The 14,251-nt window shown below is 64.5% G+C and overlaps 2 protein-coding genes across 2 annotated transcripts; both read left to right on the forward strand.

The window, feature by feature from the left end:
- Positions 1-818: 818 nt before the first annotated feature.
- TUBB4A (tubulin beta 4A class IVa) lies at positions 819-5,697 on the forward strand. Its single transcript, XM_062179316.1, has 4 exons — positions 819-910; positions 1,388-1,496; positions 1,584-1,694; positions 4,303-5,697. Exons 1-4 carry the CDS (start codon positions 854-856, stop codon positions 5,358-5,360), a joined length of 1,335 nt encoding a protein of 444 aa, XP_062035300.1. The 5' UTR covers positions 819-853; the 3' UTR covers positions 5,361-5,697.
- A 396-nt stretch (positions 5,698-6,093) lies between these two features.
- DENND1C (DENN domain containing 1C) lies at positions 6,094-14,023 on the forward strand. Its single transcript, XM_062179382.1, has 23 exons — positions 6,094-6,110; positions 6,872-6,936; positions 7,033-7,076; positions 7,176-7,225; positions 7,508-7,627; positions 7,727-7,796; positions 7,932-8,012; positions 8,106-8,171; positions 8,253-8,306; positions 8,405-8,515; positions 9,237-9,337; positions 9,423-9,468; positions 9,570-9,671; positions 9,764-9,889; positions 10,495-10,599; positions 11,139-11,229; positions 11,312-11,352; positions 11,563-11,634; positions 12,509-12,553; positions 12,627-12,734; positions 12,892-12,959; positions 13,090-13,297; positions 13,409-14,023. The coding sequence occupies exons 1-23, from the start codon at positions 6,094-6,096 to the stop codon at positions 14,021-14,023; spliced, it is 2,406 nt and encodes an 801-aa protein (XP_062035366.1).
- Positions 14,024-14,251: the final 228 nt, after the last annotated feature.

Consider the following 14,251-nt stretch of genomic DNA (forward strand, 5'->3'; position numbering starts at 1 on the left):
CCAGGCCTGGGGTTCAACTCCCAGCTGCAGCTCCCTGCTCACGTGCACCCTAGGAGGCACCCGGGTTCTAGCCCCTGACACCGGGAGCCCCTCCCCACAGTCGAGGTCCAGGCGTTTGGGGAGGGAGCTAGGGCATCTGTGTGTGCCTGTAAGAAAGGCAGGAAGGGCGGTGTGTCACGGTTACAATGCTGACGCACTGAAGAGTTTTTCTGGGGGAGCGAGGCGGCCCCCAGGGGCCCACCGTCACCCCGCCCCCTTATGTAACCCAGCTGTCAATCTGGCGCCCCGACGCTCAGCCCTGCCAGTGACCCCACCTGCCACCGGCCCAAAGGGAAACCGGGATTTGGCTCACTACGCAGCTTCCAGACAAATCCGTAGGGGAACCCTCGCCATCTCGTAGCTCTGGAGCCCCCGGCCCAGCCCCACTAGGGGTCTGCGTGGGAGCGAGGACGCCTTGACGCAGGGCCTGGGCGGGGCGGGGGTTGCGGGCAAGGTGGCGGCGGGGGACTCCCCATTGCTGCAACCCACGCGCGTCCAGGCCCAGCCGCGGGGTGGGGGCGTGCTCGGGACCCCGGTGCGCCGCAGCTGCAACCCCCGTGGTCGCGCAGGCTGCGGGAGAGCCAGATCCCGACACTGCCCCCGCCCCCGGCGCGCGTCCCAACGCCCTGGGCCCGGGGCGGGACCAGGGGGCGGAGCGGGCCGGTGACCGGGCGTGACGCGCGCTCCGCCCGCGCATATAGAGGCGCCGGGGGCGCTGGGACTGAGCTTCGCCTCTGCCACCGTCGCAGCCGCCGCAGCAGCGCCCCGCGTCCGCGCCCCTGCAGCCGCCGCGCCCAGCATCCGCGCCACCGCCATGCGGGAGATCGTGCACCTGCAAGCCGGCCAGTGCGGCAACCAGATCGGTGCCAAGGTGCGCGGGGCCGGGCTGGGCTCCTGCAGCTGTCCGGAGCCCCTCTGCTCGTGGCCTTTGGGGACCCGGGTGCCCCCGGGGGCCGGGGAGCAGCGCCCCAGGGATGGTGGGGGATGGGGCGCTGGGGACCGAGCCCGGCTGGAAACAAAGGCTCGGACGGGGGATGGGGGTGGGGCCCAGCCTGCGGTCCGCCGGCCACAGCTGGCTTCACAGCTGGCCGCTGTCCCCTGCAGGCGCACAAAGAGACCCCGCCCCTCCCCCACGCCGCAGCCGGGGTGCGCGGGTGCCGACCGCGCCGCCCCGCCCCCACCGCCGCCTTCTTGCTGCCTCATCTCCACCATCCCTGTCGGTCCTCAAGTCACCTGCCTGAGGGACAGGTGGCGGCTCCGGGGCTCTCGAGGCAGGGGTCCTGGGCCTGGCCGCCAGCTCTTGGCCTCTCCCAACCCTCCCCTCCCCCTCGGCTCTCTTTCTCTCCAGTTTTGGGAGGTGATTAGCGATGAGCACGGGATCGACCCCACCGGCACCTACCACGGGGACAGCGACCTGCAGCTGGAAAGGATCAATGTCTACTACAACGAGGCCACAGGTACATTCCCCAGAGCCCCGGGCCGGAGCGGGGGCGGGCAGGGCCGAGGAGGGGCCGCCCGGCTGCCCACCATCTGTTTCCCCGCAGGGGGCAATTATGTTCCCAGAGCCGTGCTGGTGGACCTGGAACCCGGCACCATGGACTCCGTCCGCTCCGGCCCCTTTGGCCAGATCTTCCGGCCTGACAACTTCGTGTTTGGTGAGTCCCTGGCGTGACACAATGGGAGCCCCCTCGCTTCCTGAAAATTCTCTTCCCAGCGCCAGGGAGTCAGCTGTGACCAGAGGGCCCCAGTCCCCCGCCAGCCGCCATGGGAGCCCTGAGGGGGCATTGGTACAGCAGAGAGTCCAGGGAAGGCCTCCTGGAGGAGGAGGCATTGTATTAATTTGTTTCAGAAGCGGAAGACAGGCAGGCAGAGAGAGAGAGGTCCCCATCCTCTGGTTCACCCCCAAATGCCTGCAATGGCTGGGGCTGGACTGAGGCCAGAGCCACGAGCTAGAAACTCCAGCTCGGTCCCCGTCACCCAAGCCATCACTGCTCCTACCACCCGTGGTCTGCACTGGCAGGAAGTAGGAGCCAACCATGGCACTGTGGTGTGGGGGCCACGGGTGTCCTAACCACTAGGCTGAACGCCCCCAGGAGGCGACATTTCCATTCAGCGACCTGGACCGGAGCCGGACGCCTGGCTGCAAATGGCAGCTCTGCTACTTGATGCCTTTGATAAACAATTAGTGAGCACCTACTGCATACAGGTGCGGGGGTCACGTTCCAGCGGCTGCCCCCTTCCCCCTCCCCAGTGGAGGAGACAGATCGAAGCTAGCCACGGATCCAGCCAGCAGGGGGCTTCACCTTCTTATGCCTCTTTCAATTAGGGGTCATTAAAACGCAGGCTGCCCAGGACCACGGGGCTTCAAGCTGCTCACGTGGCCAGAGGGCACAGCACCTGTCAGAGGGGCACGGGACTAAGCCATCGCCGCCGTCAGTGTCAGCAGTGGTGCCAATGTGACACATAGGATGTGGCCTGGCCAAGGGACGTAGAGGGGAGGGAAGGTGTGAAAGTCAGGGGGGCAGCGCAGGCACAGACAGCAGGCACCCGCCACCCTTCCAGGAGAACTCGCGACACCCCGGCCCCCAGTCTGCTGTGTGAGCTTGGGCCAGCGGCTGTCCCTCTCTGGTCTAAAGGCACACACGGGCCCTCAGGCAGCAGCTTTGCAAAGGCTTTGCCCAATGGGCTGACCACGGGCCACGAGATTCCGTGGCCTCTGGAAGGCAGGGGACTGGGGAGGAGGCCCAAGTGTGGACTCAGGAGCCATGTCCCCCGGTGCAGATCCCGGCCACCCCATCTGCTCGCTGTGTGACTTCCCACATGTAACCGAACCCCTCTGTGCCTCCTCCGCTGTAGAGTAGAAGAATTTACACATAGCTCAGAGAGCTGGGGCAAAGCTCCAGAGATACGGGGCATGTGCAACACTTAGACGTTCGAGGCATCCGAAGGGAGAAAGCGCCTACTGTGTGCCCGACACAGCGGCGACCGAGGCAAAGCCCTCGTGCCACAGGAAGCTACGTTCTAGTGGGGACAGACCCAAGCAGAAGGATACAGGAACGGGTACATATAGGAGGTTAGGTAGAGACAGGTGCCACACAGAACAAAGTAAAGTTAGGGTGTGGAGAACGGGGGGAAGGTTAGGTAGAGACAGGTGCCACACAGAACAAAGTAAAGTTAGGGTGTGGAGAACGGGGGGGGGAGGTTAGGTAGAGACAGGTGCCACACAGGACAAAGTAAAGTTAGGGTGTGGAGAACGGGGGGGAGGGTACGTTATAGATGGGGGCCAGTCAGATGGCATCTCTGAGGCTGAGACGGGAGCCACATGACACCTGGCAAGAAAGAATTCTGGGCAGCAGAAACAGCCCGTGCAAAGGTCCCGAGGCAGGGCTGGACCTCATGTTTCCAAGGAGCAGCCGGAGGCTTGTATGCAGGGGATGGGGGGAGGAGAGGGCCCAGGTCACAGATAAAACTGGGGTAAGCAGGGAGGGAGCCTTGGAGGGGTGTGGGCAGAGAGGGGACCAGACTCAGGTGCTCACAGGTGCCCTCTAGTGGCTGCTGCGGGGAGGGCAGGCTGCGGGAGGCTCCCTGTGCTCACAGAGCCCACGCAGAAAAGAAATATTCGCCGTGGACCGCGATAGCAGCCCATACCCTAACACTGACCCTTGGCCTGCTGCAGTTTGCATTCCACAGTAAGATTAGAAAGAATAAACAAGACTCATGAGAAAACGCAGGCTTGTCCGTGCTACAGAGATAAATCAAGCCAGGAAGAGGGAAGTAAGAGGACTTACAGCTGTGGGCGTGGAGAGCCCGGCTGGGGCTGAGGACGCCCTGGAGGAGGTGAGGGGGGAGCCTGGGGCGTCCTGGGGGAGGAGCGCCCCAGGCCGGGGGCACAGCCGGTGCAGAGCCCCCCCCCCCAGGCAGGAGGAGCTTGGCATGTGGGAGGGGCAGCTCTGCTGGTGTGGTCTGGACAGAGTGAGTGGGGGAGGGGCAGGTCCAGCAGAGCCTGGTTGGCTGGGGTGGGGGCCGGCGGTCGGGCTTTGGGTGAAAAGTGGACAAGCTGATCGGATTCGGAGCAGAGTCGGGACCTGATTCGGTCCAGGTTCTGCTTGGATTCTCCCGGCCAGCAGGTGATGGGTAGCTTTTACTACTAATTATCATTATTCTTCCAGGGTGGCAGGCAGGGTTGAGGGCGGGGGTGGCGGGTAGCTACCCATAACGGCCCGTGCGTCCCCTCCCTTCCCCACCTCTCCCCCCACCCATCAGGCCAATCCGGAGCCGGCAACAACTGGGCCAAGGGCCACTACACGGAGGGCGCTGAGCTGGTGGACGCCGTCTTGGACGTGGTGCGGAAGGAGGCCGAGAGCTGCGACTGCCTGCAGGGCTTCCAGCTGACCCACTCGCTGGGCGGCGGCACGGGCTCGGGCATGGGCACCCTGCTCATCAGCAAGATCCGCGAGGAGTTCCCAGACCGCATCATGAACACCTTCAGCGTGGTGCCCTCGCCCAAGGTGTCGGACACCGTGGTGGAGCCCTACAACGCCACGCTGTCCGTGCACCAGCTGGTGGAGAACACCGATGAGACCTACTGCATCGACAACGAGGCCCTGTACGACATCTGCTTCCGCACCCTCAAGCTCACCACGCCCACCTATGGCGACCTCAACCACCTGGTGTCGGCCACCATGAGCGGGGTCACCACCTGCCTGCGCTTCCCCGGCCAGCTCAACGCCGACCTGCGCAAGCTGGCCGTGAACATGGTGCCCTTCCCGCGCCTGCACTTCTTCATGCCGGGCTTTGCGCCCCTCACCAGCCGCGGCAGCCAGCAGTACCGCGCGCTCACCGTGCCCGAGCTCACCCAGCAGATGTTCGACGCCAAGAACATGATGGCCGCCTGCGACCCGCGCCACGGCCGCTACCTGACGGTGGCCGCCGTGTTCCGCGGCCGCATGTCCATGAAGGAGGTGGACGAGCAGATGCTGAGCGTGCAGAGCAAGAACAGCAGCTACTTCGTCGAGTGGATCCCCAACAACGTCAAGACGGCCGTGTGCGACATCCCGCCGCGCGGCCTGAAGATGGCCGCGACCTTCATCGGCAACAGCACGGCCATCCAGGAGCTGTTCAAGCGCATCTCGGAGCAGTTCACGGCCATGTTCCGGCGCAAGGCCTTCCTGCACTGGTACACGGGCGAGGGCATGGACGAGATGGAGTTCACCGAGGCCGAGAGCAACATGAACGACCTGGTGTCCGAGTACCAGCAGTACCAGGACGCCACGGCCGAGGAGGGCGAGTTCGAGGAGGAGGCCGAGGAGGAGGTGGCCTAGGGCCGCCGCGCCCCGCCCCCGGCTCACCTTTCACCCTTGACCCTCACCCCCTCTCCCTCGGCGACGCCTGAACCCCGACTCCTGGACACCCCTGCTGGACTCACGCCTGCCTGCCTCACCTTTGACCCCGTGAACCCTGACTCCCATGAGCCTCTGTGTCCCCGTGACGTCATTCATCTCAGCTCCCACCTGCCCTGTGCTTGCCAAGACGGGGACGTGGGAAGATGGTGGGAGCCAGGCCTGGAGCCCGCCCCCCCATGCCTTGGGGAGGGGGGCTAGGGAGCCCGCCCCACCCCACTCCTCTGTCTCACTTCCCATAAATAAATGCATCCATGGCCTGGTGTGTTGCTAATGAGTTCGTTTTTGCAGTTCTGAGCCCAAAAATCAAGGGCTCCCGACTGCGGGGTAGATCATGGGATCCAGGGACTGGAGGGCTCCCCGGAGGGGGCATCTGGGACTCTCTGACCGTCCACCGGGACTGTGCGGGTCGCTCCGGGTGGGCCACTTCCTGGCCTCGGGCTGCTCACCCACCCTGCTAAAGGCTAGGAGGCTGGGCGCCTGGGTTTCTCCCTGTGGGTGGGGGCAGGGGCCTCCGCCCCGGGGACGTCACCCGTTAAACTTCCTCTCTCAGCCACACAGGAAGCTGAGCCGCGCAGGGCCTGGGCCCTGAGCAAGCACAGGCCCCCGGGACCCCTGGGGACTCGGCCCCGGGCCTCTCAGCCCGGCAGGGACCATGGGATCCGCCACCGAGTAAGAGCTGACCTCGCCCCTCATCCTCCCAGGCCGGAATTCCCAGCCCAACTGGTGCAGAGGGGAGGTGCAGGGACCCAGAGGGGGCAAAGCGGGAATCGGGAGGACCCTCGGCTGTGGCCTGCACCCTAGGCCTTTGCCTCCCTCCTTCTGGCTCTGGGAGATTGTCTGCAGCTCAGGAGAGCGCACGCCTGTGGGTCTCTGGGTGTTTCCTGCCGGGGGGTCAGCGGGGTGGGTGATGGGTAGGGGGAAGGGCAGCCGGGGGTCCATGTGAGGGGCTGACCGGTGGCATGATGAGGGTGGAACGCTGGGTGGGGTGTGTGCAGCTGGCTCCTCCCTCCCCGCACCCAAGTCCCAGCATCCTCGGAGGGAAAAGAGGGGAGGGCAGAGACGGCCAGACTTGGAACCGGGCACCTGCTCTCCTCCCTCTGATGAGAAGTGGGGGGGGTCATTAGCAGGGGCCCCTGAGGTCTTCCGGGCAGGGGACACACGGGGCTCACAGAACAGGCGGATGTCGCTCCCCTGCACACCCACGGGCAGTTTCACACTCACAGGCTCACGGAAATGCATTCAGACACATGCATGTGCACACGTACAAGTCACGCCTTCACACACATGCGAAGCTGCCTGTTCCTGGTCCACCCCATCCTCACAGCCACGCACACAGCTGCACACCCATGCACAATCACACATGTGTGCAGGGTGGCGCACACACACACAAGCAAGTCTGTGCAGCTGCTGAACCTTTGTGTGTCCCACAGGGGGAGCCCCCCCGCTGCGTTTGACTGGTTTTTCGAGGCGGCCTGCCCCGCCTCCCTGCAGGCCGGTGAGTTGGGAGCAAGGGGATGGGGTGGGGGGATGGGGGTGGCAGGGGGATCGTGGGTCTGGGGCCGGGAACTTAGAGGCCGGCTTTTCCCTACAGATCCACCCATCCTGTGGCAGTTCCCCCGGGATTTCAGGGGCCAGGTACGCGGGCCAGGGCCGGTCCCCTAGGGGAGGGAACTCTACAGCTTGCACTTGGAGCCCAGGGGTGAGGCCAGCAGCCGGTGTTTCTGTCCACTTCAGGAGGCCGTGCACATGGTGCCGAAATTCTGCTTCCCTTTTGATGTGGAAAGGTAGGGAGCGGAGCCCAAGCGAGCAGGGACTCGGGCTCAGGACCCCTGACAATTAGGGACCTGTGTGGGCAGAGACTAGGGACTTGGGGGACTCAGACATCAAGGGACACCCAAAATTGGGGATTCAGACCGAGGCACCCGGATACCCAGAGACATCCAGGCGTTTGACAACCAGGAACCCACACACGCAGGGCCCCAGCCAGGACAGGTGAGGCAGCCCTGGAGCGGTGGGCAGTGGATTTAGGACACGCGGGCCTCTCTGGGACCCTCTGCCACCTCCAGGGAGCCCCCCAGCCCCGCAGCACAGCACTTCACCTTCGCCCTGACGGACCTGGCCGGAAACCGCAGGTTTGGCTTCTGCCGCCTGCGAGCTGGAGCCCAGAGCTGCCTGTGCATCCTCAGGTGTGGGCTCCAGGGGGTCGGTGGGCGGGTGGGAAGGACTCCCGCCTAGGAGGGGGCGGGAAAGGGGCGTTCCCTGCAACCTGTCTCCTCTCTCCATAGCCACCTGCCTTGGTTTGAGGTATTCTACAAGCTACTGAACACCGTCGGGGACCTCTTAGCTCAGGACCAAGTGAGACCAGTGCCCCCTCTCGCTCAGCACCTACCCCCAATAAGCCCGCAGGCCCTCCCAGCACAGCCAGGCCTGGCCTGAGCCCTGCCTCTCAGAGTGCCCCGGGCACCCTCACCCCGCACGCCTCCTCCCCAGGTTTCCGAAGTCGAGGGTCTTTTACTGAACCTGCTTCAGCAAACCCTGCCTGGGAGCCAGACCTCGGCCGGGCTGGGCCTGGTGAGTTGCCCCCAGACCCGGGGCTTTGGAGAAGGCTTTGGGGAGGTTGCACCCCAGCCTTTGAGGACCACACAGCTCCCCTCCCCCACCCAGGGCGGCGGAGCGCGGGGCTCCAGCGTGCACGGCGTCCTGCCCCCTGCCCCCGGGACCAGCAGGCCTGTGAGTGAGGCTCGGGGACCCTGGGAGCCCCCAGAGCCCCCTGATTGGCTGATTCCCACCACCGCCCATGTCCCCCGACAGCTCTCCTGCTTCGTGGCCCCGGACGCCGACCGCCTGCCATCCATCCCTGAGAACGTGAGTGGGAATCCAGGAGGGAATCTGGGGACGCCAGTAGGGCCCCAAAACCCAGAGAGGGGGGATGCCGGACCCCAGCGCGCCCCTCCATTCCCCAGAGGAATCTGACGGAGCTGGTGGTGGCGGTGACGGATGAAAACATCGTGGGGCTGTTCGCGGCGCTCCTGGCCGAGCGGAGAGTCCTGCTGGTCTCCAGCAAGCTCAGCACCGTGAGGCGGGGCAGCGGCCGGGGCGGGGCAAGCCCGGCTCCTCCCACTTGGGGGCGGGGTCGTGGGGAGGTGGCTCCAGCTCCACCTCGGAGACCTGGAGGCAAAGTCCCGGCTCCACCTCTAAGAGGGGGAATCCGCAAAGGCTGCGCTGTAGCTCCTCCTCTTTGGGGGCCGTGCTCACTCCAGGCTCCACCCACTATGGACCAGAAGAGACCTGCCTCTGCCTTAGCTCCGCCCCTAGAGGAAAGAGGGGACCTGTTGGCTCCACCTCTTTAGGGGCGTGGCCCGGAGGCTGACTTACAGCTCCTCCCCTCTAGGGGTAGGACCAGTATATGCGCCCGGGCTCCACTCCTAGGGGCGGGACTGGGGCGGGCTTAATCTTAGCCCCGCCTCTTGGGGGGGTGGAGTCACTGGAAGCTGAGTGACAGCTCTGCGCTTTGGGGCGGGATCTAGGAGGAGCACTGCTTGTTAGCGTGGTCCCCTGAACCGAAGGACCGGGCAGGATGCGCTGGGCTGGGTTCCGGCTCCACCCGCTCTAAGCACCGTTAATGAGCCGAATTCTTGGTCTCCACTTGATTCCCAAAACGTTCAGAGTTGCCTCGCTGCGGTGGGCCGGGGAGGAGGGGCCGGAGCCTGGGGACGTGGGACGTGGAGCGGGGACAGCCCCGGGAAGCTGGGAGTCCAGGCCCTGACTCCCCGACCCACCCCCGCGCGTCCCCAGCTGACGTCGTGCGTCCACGCGTCCTGCGGGCTCCTGTACCCCATGCGCTGGGAGCACGTACTCATCCCCACGCTGCCCCCGCACCTGCTGGACTACTGCTGGTGAGGACAGCGGGGCGGAGCGCCGGCGGGCCTGCGGGCGGGGGTGGGGGGCGGCGCCCGCGTGACCCCGACCCTCCGTCCGCAGCGCGCCCATGCCCTACCTCATCGGAGTGCACGCCAGTCTCGTGGAGGTGAGCGCAGGCCCGCCTGGACGGTGGAGACGGGAGAGACCCACCCACCCCCTTCCATGTCCCCAGCCCGGGCTCCTTGGCTCCCCCGCCCTCCCCGACAGAGAGTGCGGGACAGAGGTCTAGAGGACGTGGTGGTGATGGACGTGGACGCCAACACCCTGGAGACGCCGTTCGACGACGTGCAGGCGCTGCCCCCAGACGTGGTCAGTGTGCCGCGTCCCCCAACACAGGCCCGCTCGTGGCCGCGCGGAGGCCGCGCACCTGCCCTGGTCAGCGCCACCGCTCTGTCCCCCAGGTGTCGCTGCTGCGGCTGCGGCTGAGAAAGGCCGCGCTGAGCCCCGGGGAAGGGGTGTCCCGGCTCTTCCTCAAAGCCCAGGCCCGCCTGTTCGGAGGGTACCGCGACGCGCTCCTCTGCAGGGAGGTGAGCCGGGAGGGTGGGCGCGGCTTCCTGTGAGGACGACGCCAGGCGCTTGGGCGGGGCTTCCCGGGTGTGCCTCTGCCCATCCGTAAAATGGGACTCCCAGAGTCACCGCGCGCAAGGGTCGACGCGTGGGCGAGGCGGCACAACCCACTCCCTTGGAAGAGTGCCTGGCATGGAGCGAGCGCCCGATGGATGCCAGTTTGCCGGCGCACGGCAGAGCTGGGAGATGGACGCAGCCCTGGTCCCATTTTCTGCAGGGAGAAACCAGGGCTTGGAGAATCTTTGGGGCTCTGCGGTGTGGTCTGAGCGTCTGCCGTCCGCTGCCCCCTCCCCCATGCCGCACTTGGGTCCCCCTCCTGTCGCGGCTCACCTACACCAGTGCCCCCGCCTCGCCTCACCTGTGAACACCTGAGTCGGGTTCCAGCCCAGCTCCGCCCACAGCCCTCCGTGGCTCCCACCTACCCCCACCCCCAGGCGGAGGGTCACGTCCTCCCCGCCACCCACAGACAACAGGCGCCCAACCGGTGCTTGCAAGGAGGCCAGCTGGCGCGATTCGGGAAGTCGCTGCCGGCCAAGGGAGCTCAGGATGCGGGTCCTTGTCCCAGGGCCAGCCCATTACTTTCAGCGAGGAAGCTTTCTTGAGCCAGAAGCCTGGGGCGCCCCTGCAGGCCTTCCACCGGCGCGCCGTGCACCTGCAGCTCTTCAAACAGGTGCGCCGGAGCCCTAAGGGCGGAGCCGCGCGGCGGGAGGTGCATTCCAGGGTCCAAGAGGAGGGGCGGTGCTGCGGGGCGAATGGGGCAAGTCCTGTGGGCGGGGCTGGAGCCTCTAGGTGCGGGCGTGGGGTTGGGGGAATTCCCCCCTCCCACGCCCGCAGGTGAAGAAGACTGGACTGAACTCTTGGTTCCTAATGCCTACTCCTGGACCCCTGGGCGGCTTAGAGTGGGCGCAAATTCTAGGGCCCCTAACCGGGATCCTCCTGGTCCGGGTTGGGGGTCTGTGCGGGACTCCCTTTCCGTGGCAGGGGGAGGCAGGCAGTGGCTGCAGTGTCCTAGGAGGGTGGGGGAGGGCACTCCAGGGTCCTTTGGTGTGGGGCGGAGTACTCCAGGCTCCTGGGTCTCTGTGAGGTGAGAGATCTGACCCCCTGGGGACAGGTCCTGAGTGGGGGGTGGGGTGGGGACTTCCATAGCTTGAGGACCGGCCGACGCCCCAGTCCTAGCAGTCAGAACTCCCACCTCCTGCCCCTCCGCAGTTCATCGAAGGCAGACTGGAGAAGCTCAACGCCGGCGAGGGCTTCTCCGATGCCTTCGAGCAGGAGATCACCTGCTGCGAGACCTCCTCAGGTGAGCCGGTCGCCCACCCAGCGGCACCCACAGCCCACACCTGCCTTTGGGGATCATCTTGTGTGCTCTCTCTCCACTCCAGGCACCATTCGCTCCTACCAGCTCTGGGCTGACAGTCTCAAGGTAGTCACACCCAACCCTTAACACGTGCTTATTATGGGGTCCGGTAGTCCCCCCCCCCGTGGGGTCAGGAACAGGTGAGCAGCTAGAGAGGGAGCGGCACTTGTCCAGCGACATGCATTACAGAAAGGGGAGTGGGGAGGTGGGGCCTCGGGTCCAGTTCTAGCGACCCAGGGGCCCACGCCTGTCTCCATCAGTGTCTTCTCTTCCCAGAAAGGTGGGGGTGCTCTCTTGAATTCGGTCAAAGCCAAGACCCAACCAGCCGTCAGGCACATGTACCGCTCGGTGAGCCTGCACCTGCTAGGGTGGCGGGAGGGAGGGAGGAAAGGACATTGCAACCCTGAATGGGGAATGGGACTTTCTTCTTAAGATTTATTTGAAAGACAGATCGGAAGAGAGAGAAGGCAAGACAGAGATCTTCCATCTGCTGGTTCACTCCCCAAATGGCCACAACGGCTGGGGGCTGGGCTAAGCCAAAGCTGGGAGCCCACAACTCCATCCCACAGCGCGGGCAGGGGTCCAAGCACTTGGGCGAGCTTCCACTGCTTGCCCAGGCGCCTTAGCAGGGAGCCAGACTGGAACTGACATTCCCGTATTGCCCAAATCGCACCACAACACCGACCCTGGGGTTTGGATGTTCTGGCTCCCAACAGACATTTATTCAAGAATGAATGTTTTTATCAGAACGTAACCAGTCGCTAAACCACAAATAAGTCTTCCCACTTTTATTTGCCATCAACCATCCCCAATTTTTGTCGGGATCATTTCTTGCCTACTGAAAATCGACAGCCAAGATTCACTGGCAGCATCTGTCGTCCCCCTCAGCAGGGACAATGCCAGCGTCCATCCTCGCGTCTGTCTCTTCCGAGCCCAAAGGTCTCCCGGAGCCAACCTCTGCAGCGGAGGGTCGCGCGTTCCGTTTTGTTCTTGGCTTGGAGACAGGGACACATTTTTACAATGTGGTTTCGCCACTCCCCGTTTGATTTGGGACTTATTCCTTCTTCCGGGAATGCTCCTTCTGTCTTAGCCAAAGAGGTGAAAGTGGACTTCTTAGGTGGGACGCGGGAGGCACGAGCATATCTGGGCCATGCAGAGCCGGACACAGGGCTGTCCAGGTCCCAGTCGCCTTTAGGTCTAAGTACCCCTTGCTCCCCCACAGGCCAAGAGCGGCCTGAAGGGTATGCAGAGCCTGCTGCTGTACAAGGTAAGACCCGCCCACGACTGAAGCCCCAAGCAGGTGGAGGAAGGGCCTCCCGTCTCAGGCATCCTTTTCCTAGGATGGGGACCCTGGCCTGCAAAGGGGGGGCTCTCTGAGGGCCCCCACCCTCACCAGCCGATCAGACCGCCTGCAACAGCGCCTGCCCATCACCCACCACTTCGGACAGGTAGGGCAGCTGCCTCTCCCCCGCTCCCTCCGGGGACATCTCTCCTTTCTTTGCCCATCCCCATAGCTGATGCTCGCTACCAACTCACTCTCCTGCAGAAAACCCTAGGGCTCTGCAGCTCCTGAGTCTCCCCTTCCCCAAATCTGTCTCTGTGCAGAACCGGCCCCTCCGTCCCAGCAAGAGACTCCAGCTGGAAGAAGGTCATTCTCAGTCCTTAGGGCAAGGGTGAGGTTCAAAGGGCAGGGGGTGAGGTTGGAAGAGGAGGGCTGGTACTGATGCGGGGAAGGGGGGCTCCTAAACTCCGCAGCACGCAGGGAAATAAATACTGGAGGTCGCCCGTCCTCACCCTACCCAGGACACTTTCTTTGAGCCCCGAGGATGTGCAGAGCCCCTGGGCGGAGGAAGCCCTGGATGGCAGCTTCTTGGGGTCCGGAGAGGAACTGGATTTGTTGAGTGAGATTCTGGACAGCCTGAGCGTGGGAGCCAAGAGCATGGGCAGCCTAAGGCCGAGCCAGAGCTTAGACTGCTGTCACAGAGGGGACCTGGACAGCTGCTTCAGCCTGGTGAGAAGCCCGCTACTGCTGCCCGGTCCAGCTGCCTCAATCGCCCAGGGCAACCTGCCAGCTTCCCCCATCTAAAGTCCGGCACCTTGCCTGTGCTTCCTCCCTGCCCAGCCTGACATACCAGGAAGACAGAGATGGCAGTCCGAGTATGGGAAACCGCCAGAGCCCCAGCCCCTGTCCCTGCCTGCGCACCTGTCGCTCCTGCAGCACGCCCCGGCTTTGGATGCCACGTGCACCTCAGAGAACCCCGATCCCCAGCTGCCTGCCGGAGACCACCGGGACACTGTCTCCACATCCCAGTCCTTCATAGCTTCCGCAGACCCCAGCAGCCAGGGGCACCCCCAACTCCCTCCTCTCGTGGAACCCCTCATCCTTCGTCTCTCCCCTCCCCGAGAGGCAGCTGAAGATTCCGGAGCCTTGGACAGCCCCTGTTCTAGGCTCTCTGCAGCACCCACCCAACCCAGCCCCCCAGAAAGCCCTCAACTTCCAAGCCCCAACTTGGAGCCTGCCTGCACCTCGCAGCCTCTGGACTCTTCCTCAGACCCCGGTTCTCCAGAGCACCCCCAAGCTCAGCCTCCCGAGGTCTTGCTAGAACCTGCTCCTTTTCAGCCCCACGGGGAACTAGGAGCCCCCTGTGCCCCTACAGCACCCACCCAAAACTGGCAGGAGCCCCCAGCCAGGAGCCAGTCCCGAGTGGCTGATCTGAAAAAGTGTTTTGAAGGCTGAGGATCGGATCCGCAGCCTGGAAGAGACCCCCAGTGCCCCACCATAAAGTTGCAAGAGCCTAAAGCTGCTTTTTCCTGGTGCTTTTATCCCGGGCCTGAAACTCACGCCACCCCCCGGCCCCCCTCCAAGGACCCTCTCCTCCAGGAAGCCCTCCCTGCTCCGTCCTCTGAGGTCCTTGCAACTTTGTAACTCATGTCTTCATTTGTCTCTTCCACCCGGGCTAATGCC

Source organism: Lepus europaeus, chromosome 20 (genome assembly GCF_033115175.1).
Source record: "Lepus europaeus isolate LE1 chromosome 20, mLepTim1.pri, whole genome shotgun sequence".
Taxonomy (NCBI): domain Eukaryota; kingdom Metazoa; phylum Chordata; class Mammalia; order Lagomorpha; family Leporidae; genus Lepus; species Lepus europaeus.

Bases quoted from the DNA above. Each gene is read 5' to 3' on its own strand.
- TUBB4A (XM_062179316.1), top strand. From the start codon at position 854: ATGCGGGAGATCGTGCACCTGCAAGCCGGCCAGTGCGGCAACCAGATC. The intron at 911-1,387 runs GTGCGCGGGGCC...CTTTCTCTCCAG, and splicing joins GCAACCAGATCGGTGCCAAG to TTTTGGGAGGTGATTAGCGA. The intron at 1,695-4,302 runs GTGAGTCCCTGG...CCCACCCATCAG, and splicing joins GCCTGACAACTTCGTGTTTG to GCCAATCCGGAGCCGGCAAC.
- DENND1C (XM_062179382.1), top strand. The intron at 9,890-10,494 runs GTGAGCCGGGAG...TCCTTGTCCCAG, and splicing joins ACGCGCTCCTCTGCAGGGAG to GGCCAGCCCATTACTTTCAG. The intron at 11,353-11,562 runs GTAGTCACACCC...TTCTCTTCCCAG, and splicing joins TCTGGGCTGACAGTCTCAAG to AAAGGTGGGGGTGCTCTCTT.